General features: G+C 44.1%; 1 protein-coding gene across 1 annotated transcript; it reads right to left on the bottom strand.

Annotated features, from left to right (window-relative positions):
- Positions 1-9,049: 9,049 nt before the first annotated feature.
- LOC145095137 (uncharacterized) lies at positions 9,050-13,386 on the bottom strand. Its single transcript, XM_079033068.1, has 2 exons — positions 12,699-13,386; positions 9,050-9,084 (listed from the first exon to the last, which is right to left on the bottom strand). The coding sequence occupies exons 1-2, from the start codon at positions 13,384-13,386 to the stop codon at positions 9,050-9,052; spliced, it is 723 nt and encodes a 240-aa protein (XP_078889194.1).
- Positions 13,387-14,171: the final 785 nt, after the last annotated feature.

A 14,171-nucleotide genomic window follows, 5' to 3' on the forward strand; every position in this document is an offset into this window, starting at 1 on the left:
ATTACGAAAGGATCATTGCATAAAATGTTAGAATCTAGCATATTCTATAAGTAGTAAGAATTTGATATTCTTACACTTATGAAAAATGGATTTGGAGTTGTGAAATGAGAATGATTGGAAATGTGTTCAATGTGATCTATTTCACAAAGTAAGAACCATAGGTAAACATTGTGTGCATGCTAGGAGCATGGGACAAGTGTTGTAATTCAAGTAAGAAGTTGATTACCCGAAACGAAAAATAATGAGTAATCGATATGGTGATAAATAAAAGGTGTTTTATTTATGCTCAAAGAGTTGAGGCCATATGGGATTAGTATTATTCTTGTGTTTCATATTTGCATGTTTTGACTTCCAGAATAATTGAGTTTATTAAGAATAATCGAATTATTCAGACGGGCCACAGTCGTTCATATGATGGAAGTAGATATGAATGAAGACTGTCGTGAATTGGTGTGTGGATTGTCTAGAAGAGTATTAGACATAAGCAAATGTTTGCTGCAACGTTCTTGAGTGCTTACGAATATGATTTGAGCATTGGATTAAACCCACGCTCACTTATATCACTCCATGAATTGTATCACGAGTGATTAGTGAGACGATAACATCTTATATTCTTGAAACCGAGATGTGTGAGTTGTATCTTGCGAATCGGTTGCACATTGATAATATGTAAACACACTAGTAACTTGGTGTTATAAAACATATTGTTGTGTGTGATTCGGTGCGTAAGTGCAAGCAAGCATTGTATCAAAGTTTATCCGTTCCTTTTATTCAAAGTAGGACAAAAACGATATCTTTGGGCCCCTCGATGGTTTAGTGATGACAAACGTAAATGCTCGGCCGGGCTAGGGCTAGTTTGATTTGTTCAATTAGTCTGTCGTCATAAATCAGAAATCGAGATATAGTACAAAGAAAATGATTTGAAATCATTTCTCATATGATATCTAGAATGGAGGAATATATGATCCCTTATCTAAGGACACGCGTATCTGATAGGATCAGAGCTGAAAGCGGCTTTGGAAAGCTACGATTGCAGATCAGGATCTGAAGTCATACGCATAATAGTTATTAGACTTATCCAAGTGGGAGACTGTTGGATTAGTGTCTAAGTCCATAACTATTTTGGTAGGTACTTGACCCGATGGTGCATGGTCCTTTTGGGTTGCCTTCACCAAAGCAACTTGATTGGAGAAATAAATAGAGAGAGAGGTTATTATGATTTATTAATATGTTATAAGAATAATATATTAAAGGAGAAATCATATTTTTTAATTAATATTGGTCAATAATTAATTAAGAATTAATTTTGTGATCAAGTGTAATTAATTAAACCAGAGGGGCTGAATTGTAATTATGTGATAGTTACAAAATAAGGTAAGGATTATCTTAAATATAGGGTGAACGAATTTAAGGAGATAATGCCTTAGAATTCGACTAGGATAAGGGTTTCTAAGACTTATCTTATGGTTGCTTGGTGGGCAAGCAACTAGATAAGGATAAGGACTAAAACCCTAATCTTTACACCTATATAAACCCCCTAAGTCTCATGAATTCGTCCAACCCTTCCCAAGAAGTCCTAAGGACAAATTCCTACCTCTCTCCTCTCTTTTTATACCTTCTCCATTTGCTCTTGGTGTTTGTAAGCCATTAGAGGAGTGACACTTGTGACTCTAAGCCTTCTAAGGTCAATTCAAGGAGGAATTGGGATTGTTATTGCTACATAACAATCAAGGTAATATCCTAAACCTAATTATATGTTAATATTGATTTCCATATGCTAGAATTAGGGTTTATAGTCTTGGATTCAAAGCATGTACAATAGAGAAACCTAGATCTAAGCATTAGGGTTTGTATGAGCACATAGGATGTCTTATGACCAAAACCCATCAGATTTCTCAGCTGGAACCTCCAGCCCCGCAGCTCGTCGGACCCTCCGGTGCAGTCATAGCTCATTGGGCCCTCTGGCCCGGTCTGAATCGTTGGACCCTCCGGTCCGGTCTATATAGTCATACAGCATACAAATAAAACATAGCATGTAATCTCAAATATAACACATAATCTCATACATAGCACATAAGACCCTCTGGTCAACTCAGAATGCCACTCAAGGTAATGTATAGTGAGAAGACTCACCTCGTGGAAAGTCTAAGATCTCGCGTACTCGCTATCTCCCAAAATCCAACGATGACTCTACCTCGCCTAATCACAAAATATCATTCTAATAATCAAAGACTTTCACAACAAAAATTTACCACTTATCATCATTCCTCAGAGGGTAAAAGACCATTTTACCCTTCCTTGACCCAAAGTCTTCATGTTGACCAAAACCCTAAAAGTCAACAAAAGTCAACCTTATGAGTACGCGGGGCGTACAACTTGATGTACGCGGGGCGTACATCGCCAACCATGGATCGGGGTCTCCACCCAGTATGCTGCGCGTACTGGAAGTTATGCCCAGCGTAATCATCAGGTTCTAACATACACCATTTCTGGTCTTAATCGGTTAAGCCATTACTCCAACTTCTAGATCCGGCTCTGCTTATGCGTCTATACCCATAAAGTCGAGACCTTTAAGCCTTGGCATGGCTGTAAAGGCTCCAACACTTCATAACATCACTCTAATCCAACTCAAGGACCTAGATCTCATGCATGGTGCAATATTCACGACCAAGATTACATTTTTTTGAGTCTACAACTCAAATAGACCAGAAATACGAAGGATCTAAGCTTATGAAGACCATTTGCTCAAAAGTCTCCACCTTTGGGACTAAAACCCTAGAAAATGGTACATGAAGCATATTACAAGAACTATAGGACAAGATCCGAGCTTTTTACCTTATAATGAAGCCTCAACCTTTGCAAAGCTCAGATCTACACTTGAGTACCACTTCTAGCCTTCCCAATGAGCTCATCTTCTCCTTTGCTACCTTGAAATGGCACCACCATGCTTAGAATACTCACAAATGGCCTAAGAACGGATGCACACTCTCTTTAGGGTTTCTTTCTGAGGGATGGTGGCTGAGAAGTCGAGCCACACATTCCTTTTATAGCCCTCCAAATGAATTAGGGTTTTTAGGTCTGGACCGGTTACGCCCCGCGTAACCTTGGGTACGCCCAGCGTACCTGAGGGTGAACGCGTCCAAATGAAGCGCACGAGTACGCGCAACGTACTCCTTGTACGCCCAGCGTACTCGCCTAACATGCAACCCTAAAATGATAACATAACAAAGATGAAGGGGCTAAATAGAAGGGTACCTGGTTTTCGGGCTGTTACAATTCTCCCCTACTAGAACCAGACTTCGTCCCCGAAGTCTCAAATCGAAAACAACTCCGGATACTGATCCCGCATCTCAGCCTCGGGCTCCCATGTCAGCTCGGACCCCTTCCGATGTTGCCACTGCACTTGTACCAATGGTACTTCCTTATTCCTCAGAACCTTAACCCTTCGATCCCTGATCGCCACTGGTCTCTCCACATAGTTCAGGCCTGTATCCACCTGAATATCATCTAAAGGCACCACTGTCGACTCGTCGGCAATGCATTTCCTCAACTAAGAGACATGAAAGGTGTCGTGGATCTGTCCCAACTCAGCAGGTAGATCCAACCGGTAGGCTACCCTGCCTACCCTAGCAATTACCCTGAAGGGTCCAATGTATCGGGGTCCCAATTTGCCCCTCTTCCTGAATCGTATCACTCCTTTCCAAGAAGAGACCTTCAGGAGTACAAGGTCACCAACCTGAAACTCGAGCTCGGACCGACGCCTGTCCGCATAACTCTTCTGGCGACTCTGCGCGATCAACAATCTCTGACTGACCTGCTGAATTTGCTCGGTTGTCTGGAGTACAATCTTTGTGCTACCCATTACCCGTTGCCCCACCTCTCCCTAGCAGATGGGGGTGCGACACCTCCTCCCATACAACAGCTCAAAAGGTGGCATACCAATACTCGAATGATGGCTGTTGTTGTACGAAAACTCTGCTAAGGGTAAATAGGTGTCCCAACTCCCTCCAAAAATCCAAAACACATGCTCGGAGCATATCCTCAAGCGTCTGAATCGTCCGCTCGCTCTGTCCGTTCGTCTGCGGGTGGTATGCGGTACTGAAATGCAACCTCGTACCTAACTCCTCGTGAAACTTCTTCCAAAATTTGGAAGTAAATCGCACGTCTCGATCTGAAACAATCGACATCGGAACCCCATGCCGCGATACCACCTCCCTCACATACAACTCTGCTAACCTCTCAGTAGAAGAGCTCTCACTGATAGCAAGAAAATGAGCGCTCTTCGTCAACCTGTCCACAATCACCCAAATTGCATCGACTCCTCTCGCAGTCCTTGGCAATTTGGTGATAAAATCCATGGTAATCTGTTCCCACTTCCACTCGGGAATCTCCAACGGTTGCAGCTTACCATGCGGACGCTGGTGCTCGGCCTTAACTTGGCGACAAGTTAGGCACCTCTCGATGAACCAAGCAACATCCCTCTTCATACAGGGCCACCGATACTCCTTCTTTAGGTCCAAATACATCTTGGTAGCCCCGGGATGGATCGAGAACTTCGATCGATGTGCCTCCTCCATCAAAATGGTATGCGTCCCGCCCACAAACGGTACCCAAATCCGACCCTGAAACGTCACAAGTCCCAGACTATCGGTAACGAACTCCGACACCTGCCCAACAACCCGATCCCGCTTTTGGTTCTCTAGTCTCGCAGCCTCAGCCTGGGCCCCTCGGATGGTGTCCAATACCGGAGTCATCACCGTCAACCTCATACAAATGCCTCGGATCGGGGCGCTTTCCGACCTACGGCTCAAAGCGTCGGCTACGACATTAGCCTTGCCAGGGTGGTACAAGATCTCACAATCATAATCCTTCACCACATCCAATTATCCCCTCTGGCGCATGTTCAGGTTTGGCTGATCCATCAAGTACTTTAAGCTCTTGTGGTCAGTGTATATCGTATACCGAACCCCATACAGATAGTGACGCCAGATCTTGAGGGCAAACACTACAGCCCCCAACTCCAGATCGTGGGTGGGATATCTCGTCTCATGAGGCTTCAACTGCCTCGATACATACGCGATCACATGCCCTCTTTGCATCAACACCACTCCCATCCCCAATATCGATGCATCACAATACACCACGAAATTCACCATCCCTTCCGGTAGTGCGAGCACGGGAGCTTCGCACAATCTCTGACGAAGGGTCTCAAACGAGGTCTGCTGATCTGGACCCCATGAGAAAGTAACACCCTTCCGGGTCAACTTGGTAAGTGGCACGACGATCTTGGAGAAATCTCTGATAAATCTCCGATAGTAGCCTGCTAGCCCTAAGAAGCTTCTGATCTCCGTAGGTGACCTTGGCACCTCCCAACTCATCACAGCCTCAATCTTGGCTGGGTCAACCAATATCCCATTCTGGTTAACGAGATGCCCTAAGAACTGGAGCTCCCGTAACCAGAAATCGCACTTGGAGGATTTGGCAAAGAGCCTCTCCGATCTCAGAATTCCGAGGAGCTCCCTCAAATGTTCCGCATGCTGCTCTCTGGTCCTCGAATACACCAGGATGTCATCAATGAATACAATTACCTAACGATCCAACATCGGCCTACACACCCTGCTCATGAGATCCATGAACGCCGCTGGTGCATTGGTGAGCCCGAATGGCATCACCACGAACTCGTAATGCCCGTAACGAGTCCTAAACGCCGTCTTCTGGATATCCTCATCCCGAACTCTCATATGGTGATATCCCGACCTCAAGTCAATCTTGGAGAACCAAGACGCCCCCTGCAACTGATCGAATAAATCGTCGATCCTCGGTAACGGATAACGGTTCTTGACCGTCAACTTGTTCAACTCTCGGTAATCAATGCACATCCGGTGTGAACCATCCTTTTTCTTGACAAAAAGGATCGGCGCTCCCCAGGGAGAGCTACTGGGACGGATGAACCCTTTCCCCAACAACTCTTGCAGCTGTGAGGATAACTGCTGCATCTTTGGCGGTGCTAGACGACATGGCGCCTTAGCGATAGGTGCAGCCCCGGGAATCAAATCGATACAAAACTCCACCTGCCTCTCGAGAGGCACACCCGACAACTCCTCAGGAAACACGTCCGGAAACTCACGCACTATCTGCACCTCATCCACTGAACTTGGCCTCCCAGCAGCCTCTCGTACATCCGACACATAGGCTACGAACCCCTTGCAGCCCTGCTGCAAACTCCGCCTCGCTCTAGCGGCCGAACAGAAAACCGAACCACCACGAGTCCCCTCACCATAAACCGTCAGCGCTCCCCTACTAGGATCTCGAATCGTCACCAATTGACGCTCGCAATCTATGACAGCCCCGAAACGGCTCAACCAATCCTTGCCTACTATGACACAAACATCCCCCATAGCAATCGAAATCAAATCAATCAGGAACTCCACCCCGAAGATCTTCAGCATGCATCCACGTATCACCTCGGTAGCACATACCTCACACTCATCTGCTATGGAAACCCGCAGAGGTCGACTCAATGCCTCTCTCGGAATACTAATGTGCTGACTAAAAGTCATAGATATGAAAGACCGACTCGCACCCGAGTCGAATAAAACTAATGCAGGTACAGAACTTACAAGAAAAGTACCTACGCATAACGTATAGCAATTACAATAACATAAACTCAATATAAAATAGATAAAGATTACATACCCGCCACGACGTCAGGTGCTGCGCGGACCTCCTCTGCAGTCAGCTGGAAGGCTCTCCCCCTAGCCTTCGGTGATTCCGCCTTCACTGGCCGGGTCTTAGTAGCTCGAACCGCAGGTGCAGATCCCTGCAGTGACCTATGAAGTTGGGGGCACTCGGTCTTTCGATGGCCGGTCTGGTTGCAATGGAAGCAAACCGAGAACCCCTTAGGACAATCCCTCGCAAAATGTCCTTCCTTCCCGCATTTGTAGCATACCCCAGTCTTACACGGCCCATCATGGCTCTTGCCTCACTTCCCACAAGTGCGGCCCCTCGAACTACCCGTCCTCGAATCAGCGGGCTTTGCCCGCTTGGCGGCCGGCTGCGACTGCGTCGGTCGTTGATCACCCCTCTGCAACTCAGTCTCCTCCCTCGTCTGTGTCTCAAGCTCAATCTCCCTCTTCCTGGCATTTGCCTGGAGCTCGGCAAATATCTGGTAAGTCGAGTTCGCCACGAACTCGCGGATGTCCCTCCTCAAAATACTCAGATAACGGCTCATGCGAGCCTGCTCAGTGGACACCAGTTCCGGGCAAAACAGCGCCCGCTCATGAAACAGCCTCGTAATCACTGTCACCGCTTCTGTCCCCTGCTTGAGGGTCAGAAACTCCTGAGCTAAGCGTTCCCTCTGCACCTGGGGAACATACTCGTCACGAAACATCGCAGTAAACCTCTCCCAGGTCACTGCAGTCAGCTCAGTTGTCGAATAGCTCACGGTCACAAACTTCCACCAGTCCTTCGCCCCCAAGCAAAGCTGGTTGAGTGCGAACCGCACCCTCAAGTGATCCGGACATGAACACGTATAGAAACACCCCTCCATGTTTGAGATCCACCTCATAGCGGCGATTGGATCCTGTGTACCATCGAACTCTGGTGGTTTCGTGTTGCTGAACTCTCAGTACAGCAACGAATCACCACCCTGGGGTCTCGCAGCAGCAACAGCTGCTGTGGCTGCAGCAACAGCAGCATCAGTCAAGGCAGCATAACGCTCGTCAAACGTCTCGATAAGTGTGGTCTTAATAGACCCAAACATCTTTGGAATCTCGGCTCTGATGGCAGTAGCCACCTCCTCATGGATGATCCGACGGATCTCCTCATCACTCACCCCACTACTCTCGGGGGTATGGCGTGTCCCGACCATGATCAACCTCTGAAATACAATATAAGAAATATCAGGGATACTCTCGAGTATACTCACACTCGATAACTCAAACATCCTCACTCCTGGTACCCCAAGGATTCTTACTTGGACTGCGCACCAATCCGGTGTTTTCAATAGTACGGGCCCAAAACTATTGTCCACATCGAATCAATATACAATCCAAGTCCTCCTCCTAGGATCCCAAGTCGTGAATACTCTACTCTCGCTATGCATTGGCTACCCTCAGTAGACCTATCATGAGCTCCTCACTGCTACCTACTCACTTTCAAAGTATCTCATAGCAGCAGTAATCTCCTAGGCTAAGGCATCACAAATCAGGCCACTCTAGTCCTTATAGGAATACCTAGCCTCTCTATCATGCATAAAATAATATCTCATAATTCATAACATATAATGTAAGGGTATTTTGAGGATTCACCGTTCGGGCGCTGGCTGACCGTACACACCATCCACTCTGCTCGTTTCCAAAACTTCTTTTTCTTTTTAGAAAATTTGCATTTTTGGTTGTAAAATTTCTCAAATCCTCGGTTTGAGTTCAAATACACCCGAAGGTGCATCCGAATCCCTCAAACCAAGGCTCTGATACCAACTTGTAACAACGTAATTTTTCCAATTAAATTTTTAATTTTTAAAACCACAAAATGTATATCATATCATAATTTCAAATCCGAAACAATAGTGTTTTCAAAACAAATTCCCAAGATCTCTCAAAAGTGAACTCCATCGGTGTGAGTGTGTACGAGTCAAGCCGGCGCCTTCCCACGGTCCTCGCTGGTACCTGAGACATCAAACACAACAACTGTAAGCATAATGCTTAGTGAGTTCCCTAAAATACCACATACCACAAATACGCCACTCGAGGCTAACCCGACCCTCTGGTCAAGATGTCTCAGCGGGACCCTCCAGCCCCGCAGCTCGTCGGACCCTCCGATCCAGTCATAGCTCATTGGGCCCTCTGGCCCAGTCTGAATCGTTGGACCCTCCGGTCCGGTCTATATAGTCATACAACATACAAATAACACATAGCATGTAATCTCAAATATAACACATAATCTCATACATAGCACATAAGACCCTCTGGTCAACTCAGAATACCACTCAACGTGACGTATAGTGAGAAGACTCACCTCGTGGAAAGTCTAAGATCTCGCGTACTCGTTATCTCCCAAAATCCAACGACGACTCTACCTCGCCTAATCATAAAAATATCATTTTAATAATCAAATACTTTCACAACAAAACTTTACCCCTTATCGTCATTCCTCAGAGGGTAAAAGACCATTTTACCCTTCCTTGACCCAAAGTCTTCATGTTGACCAAAACCCTAAAAGTCAACAAAAGTCAATCTTATGAGTACGCGGGGCGTACATCGCCAACCATGGATCGGGGTCTCCACCCAGTACGCTGCACGTACTGGAAGTTACGCCCAGCGTAATCATCAGATTCTAACATACACCATTTCTGGTCTTAATCGGTTAAGCCATTACTCCAACTTCTAGATCCGGCTCTGCTTATGCATCTATACCCATAAAGTCGAGACCTTTAAGCCTTGGCATGGCTGTAAAGGCTCCAACACTTCATAACATCACTCTAATCCAACTCAAGGACCTAGATCTCATGCATGGTGCAATATTCACGAACAAGATTACATTTTTATGAGTCTACAACTCAAATAGACCAGAAATACGAAGGATCTAAGCTTATGGAGACCATTTGCTCAAAAGTCTCCACCTTTGGGACTAAAACCCTAGAAAATGGTACATGAAGCATATTACAAGAACTATAGGACAAGATCCGAGCTTTTTACCTTATAATGAAGCCTCAACCTTTGCAAAGCTCAGATCTACACTTGAGTACCACTTCTAGCCTTCCCAATGAGCTCCTCTTCTCCTTTGTTACCTTGAAATGGCACCACCAAGCTTAGAATACTCACAAATGGCCTAAGAACGGATGCACACTCTTTTTAGGGTTTCTTTCTGAGGGATGGTGGCTAAGAATTCGAGCCACACATTCCTTTTATAGCCCTCCAAATGAATTAGGGTTTTTAGGTCTGGACCGGTTACGCCCTGCGTAACCTTGGGTATGCCCAGCGTACCTGAGGGTGAACGCGTCCAAATGAAGCGCACGAGTACGCGCAACGTACTCCTTGTACGCCCAGCGTACTCGCCTAACATGCAACCCTAAAATGATAACATAACAAAGATGAAGGGGCTAAATAGAAGGGTACCTGGTTTTCGGGCTGTTACACAACAACAATTACATTTTTTGCAATTGTTGGAATCAGGTTGAATTAAATCAGAATTGTTATTGGGTTTTTGTTCTTGGGCTGACTTGGTTTTGTTCAACCCATGTGGCCCATTAGCTTGACTTAACCTGGATGACCCATTTGATCCTTTCCACTTTCCCTTCTGTAACGCCCGCAGTTCCGGGCTAGTCAAATTAGAGGCAATAGGGGTCGAAAACGACTTTTCGACAAAAGATTATTTAGAATAAATAATTTGAACCAAGTTTTAGTATATGTCACAAGTTTTCCATACATATAAAGAACGCCGAAATCCGAGTTATAACGAAGAAGTTATGACCCGTCGAAGTTTCGCGACGGAACTGGCACGACATCGGGAAGCGTAAATAGTGAATTTACGATAGAGCGAGTTTTAGCCTTAGCGATATAAACAAAAGTCGTAGAGTACGTTAAGCTAAGAACATCGATAACAAGAACGCCCAAATCTGACTTCGTATGAAGAAGTTATGATTTTTCGAAGTTTCGGATTAGTAGTGTACAACCCGAAATTTGAATATTAGATCGAGTGATTTTTAGCCGACACGACCTAAACGAGAATCGAAGATCTCGTTAAGAGTAGCGTAACGAGAAAAAGATGGGCGAAAACGAACGTCGGATGAAGAAGGTATGAGGATTTAACGAACCAATCCTGTCCTGGCCTGTTAATCATATAAAATTTAAAATCGAATCAAAATTAGCCGGCGGAGTCTAAATGAAAGTTGTAGAGTACGTTCCCACCTTCGCGTGAATATAAAGAACGCCTAAAACGGAGCTCGTACGCGAAAGTTATGAATTTTTAAAGTTTAAGCATGAAATTGCGAGACCTAATGAAGGATCGATGACATGGCGCGTTCTGAACTGTCCATCGCCGAAGGAAGCCTCGCTTCGGATCTTGACACATCGCCCTTCGCTTTATGCCCCGCGTACGAGTTCGGTATGCCCAGCGTACCTTGGTTCTTATCCATCCGAGTCCGAAGTGCGAGCCAGCTGGTGCGAGCTGGCAACCATATCCGAACTACGCCCAACGTAGCTGCTGAACGCGCAACATAGTCCAAGCTGCTGAGCGCCTATAAAAGGCTGCAAAGATTTCCGAGTTTTTCACAACATTTCCTTTCTCTCTCTAGATTTCTTTCTTTCTCTAGCCTATTTTGAGCCCCCAAAACCCTAGATAAAATCCCTAGCTCCCGAGGGAAGCCCTGAGGCTCCCAGAGTCCCGAGAAAAAGTGTCTTTTGGTTTCGAAACGCTGCTCCAAATAAAGTTCTGGTTTTCGATAAAATTCGTTGTAAGTGAGCTACGCTTACGCAATTTTTAATATAGCTTCCAAATAATTATAGGAATGTTATTAGGTCCTTAAAATAATTATTTGAGCTATTATTATGAGTTATATTGAGTGTTATTTAACATTTATATAATAATAATAATAATAGTCAGACAATTAATTTGTCGCGGTTATCGTTAGACTAAACCCTAGTGGTATTGGTACTAGGTTTTATCGAAGGAAAATTGTTTTGAGAGTATCGAAGCGCTGTCCGAGTGTTGAGTCATCACCTTTCAGGTGAGTGCATAGTCCCTTTCATGTTACACATAGATATGAAGTATTTTATATAAACTACGTGCTATGTGTGCATATTATCTGAATACTTGTTGTCTATGCTGGATGAACGTTTTATACATGTTTTAAAGGATTTAAACTGTATATGTATTTTATATACAAGTATGTTGGGTATGAGATGGGTAGATGAATGATGGGAGATAAAAGATAATGTGAGTAAACATTGGCAACTATGGATTTAGTGCCTAATAAACATCGGCAACTATGAACTTAGTGCCTATTGGACAAACACCAGTAGCTATGGACTTAGTACCTGTTAGGAATTGGTAGCTATGGACTTAGTACATATTAGATAAACACTGGTAGCTATGGATTTAGTACCCAATGAGTAAACTATAGCAACTATGGAATTAGTGCTTTACGAACGCGCATTGGCAGCTATGGATTTAGTGCCAGTCCTATAACCCTGGAAGTAAGGGACTTCGGAATAAACGAATGCATGATAGATGACTCTTAGGTTAAATCCTTAAAAGTAAAGAAGATAATGGGGATGGGTAATTGGGTTGATTGTTTGATTGTTTAAACATAATAATTATATTATTGTGGGTTGAAAACTCTATGTACTCACCAGGTTTTCCAACCTGACCCACTCAGTTTATTTACATCACATGTGTTGATACGAAGTCACATTACACCGAGAGATTAAAGAGATGTAGATCACTAGTGTAAATAAATATAAGTTCCGTTTATGCTTATGTTTTTGTATTGACGATGACATCCCAAACATTTTAAAATGAATAAAATACGTTTCTTAGAAATTGTTTTGATAACGTATTTATCGTGTTTTTCTGGGAACAAATTCTGCAACATTTTTATGAAATGAAGTACTCTGATTTTTATAAAGCATAAACAAAATCAGTCTTTTTTGACCGTGAAAATTGGGGATGTCGCACCTTCGTTCCCGATGAGTTACCCCCACCTGCCGACGAGCCTCCTACTTCAGACGTCGATTTCACAAATAGCACCTTCGACTGATCTGCCTCGCTGATATCTTCTTCCCTTATTCTTTCTTCGTATGCCTTTAATCGACCGACTACATCTTCGAATCCGACTGATTTCAGATCGAGCACCTGTTCCAAAGAGGCGACGATGTGTATAAACTTCGAACGAGGCAAGGTTTTAAGGAACTTCTTCACTAATTTCGATTCATCAACAACCTCTCCTAAAGCTGCTGATTTCGAGGCTATACCGGACAGCTTTCCAGCATACTCGTTGATGGTTTCCGTCTCCATCATCTTTAGCCAATCGAATTCGGCGTTTAGGATTTGCAATCGGGCCTCTTTCACCCTATCAGCTCCTACATAGTGAGCCTTGATCGATTCCCACATAGCCTTTGAAGATTCAACATCGCCAATTTGCATTATCAAGTTTTCTGGTAGGGCTTGGTACAGTAGACCCACAACGAGACAATCCTTCTCTTCATTAACTTCGGTTCCTGGATCAATCACAGTCCAGACTTTGTGGATACGTAAGACAACTTTCATACGCATTGCCCACACGGTGTAATTCGTTGATGTGAGCATAGGACATGTGACTGTGGTTGTCCCAACCTCCTTCACTCTCGACGGAGGAGGCTGTGCACCATCTTCTCCATCCGACATGTTGACCTGGTAACAAACTCGTTCTCACAGACTTCGGTTCCTTGGCTCTGATACCAATTCAAGTTTGTAAAACAAAATTGCAAAAACAGTTTAATCAAACACCTCTTTGATTAATTGGAAAAATAACTCAAAAACCAATTATATTTTTTTGCATAATATCATGTCTCGATATCTATACATATATACTCCTAAAACTACCGAGTTATAGAATTAGATCACAATTAGGAAACTAGAAACCGACTTGTTGATGATTTCCTAAAACCTAGATTGGTCTCCAAGTCCTACTCGACTTAGGATTCAAACAGTAAAAGTGCTGGTTTATAAAATTAAGGATCTCAAGTTCGAAATTGTTTACTTACTTGAAGGGCCCCTATTTTTTTGTTTGCTTAGAGCCCCAACTTGGTTGAGCCGCTCTTGGTTCCACCATCACCACCACCTAGCCATCTCTGCCCCTTGGACCCTGCTCCTAGAGGGCTGCCATGATCAAAATAAAGGGGTATCCCAAACCAATGGATTCAGTTTCTTGGTTTTTCAGTTTTCCAAACTTGGTTTCGGGTTTAAACCCAAACCCATTTGAATGTTTAACTTGTTGAGAATTGAAAAGTTTGTGTTGCTTTTATAACAGATGTATATGCGCTATGTTTCATGTTATGGCCGATGTGGGACAATTTTAGAATTATAAGAAATAAGAAAGAAGTTGAAGGGATATAGGATAGAAACCGATAAACAAAAAAATACACCTATGTTAAGGTCAAGATTAGAACTTCTAACCTCCAGAAAAACAC

Source organism: Lactuca serriola, chromosome 3 (genome assembly GCF_051521515.1).
Source record: "Lactuca serriola cultivar US96UC23 chromosome 3, Lser_US96UC23_V15, whole genome shotgun sequence".
In the NCBI taxonomy this organism is placed as follows: domain Eukaryota; kingdom Viridiplantae; phylum Streptophyta; class Magnoliopsida; order Asterales; family Asteraceae; genus Lactuca; species Lactuca serriola.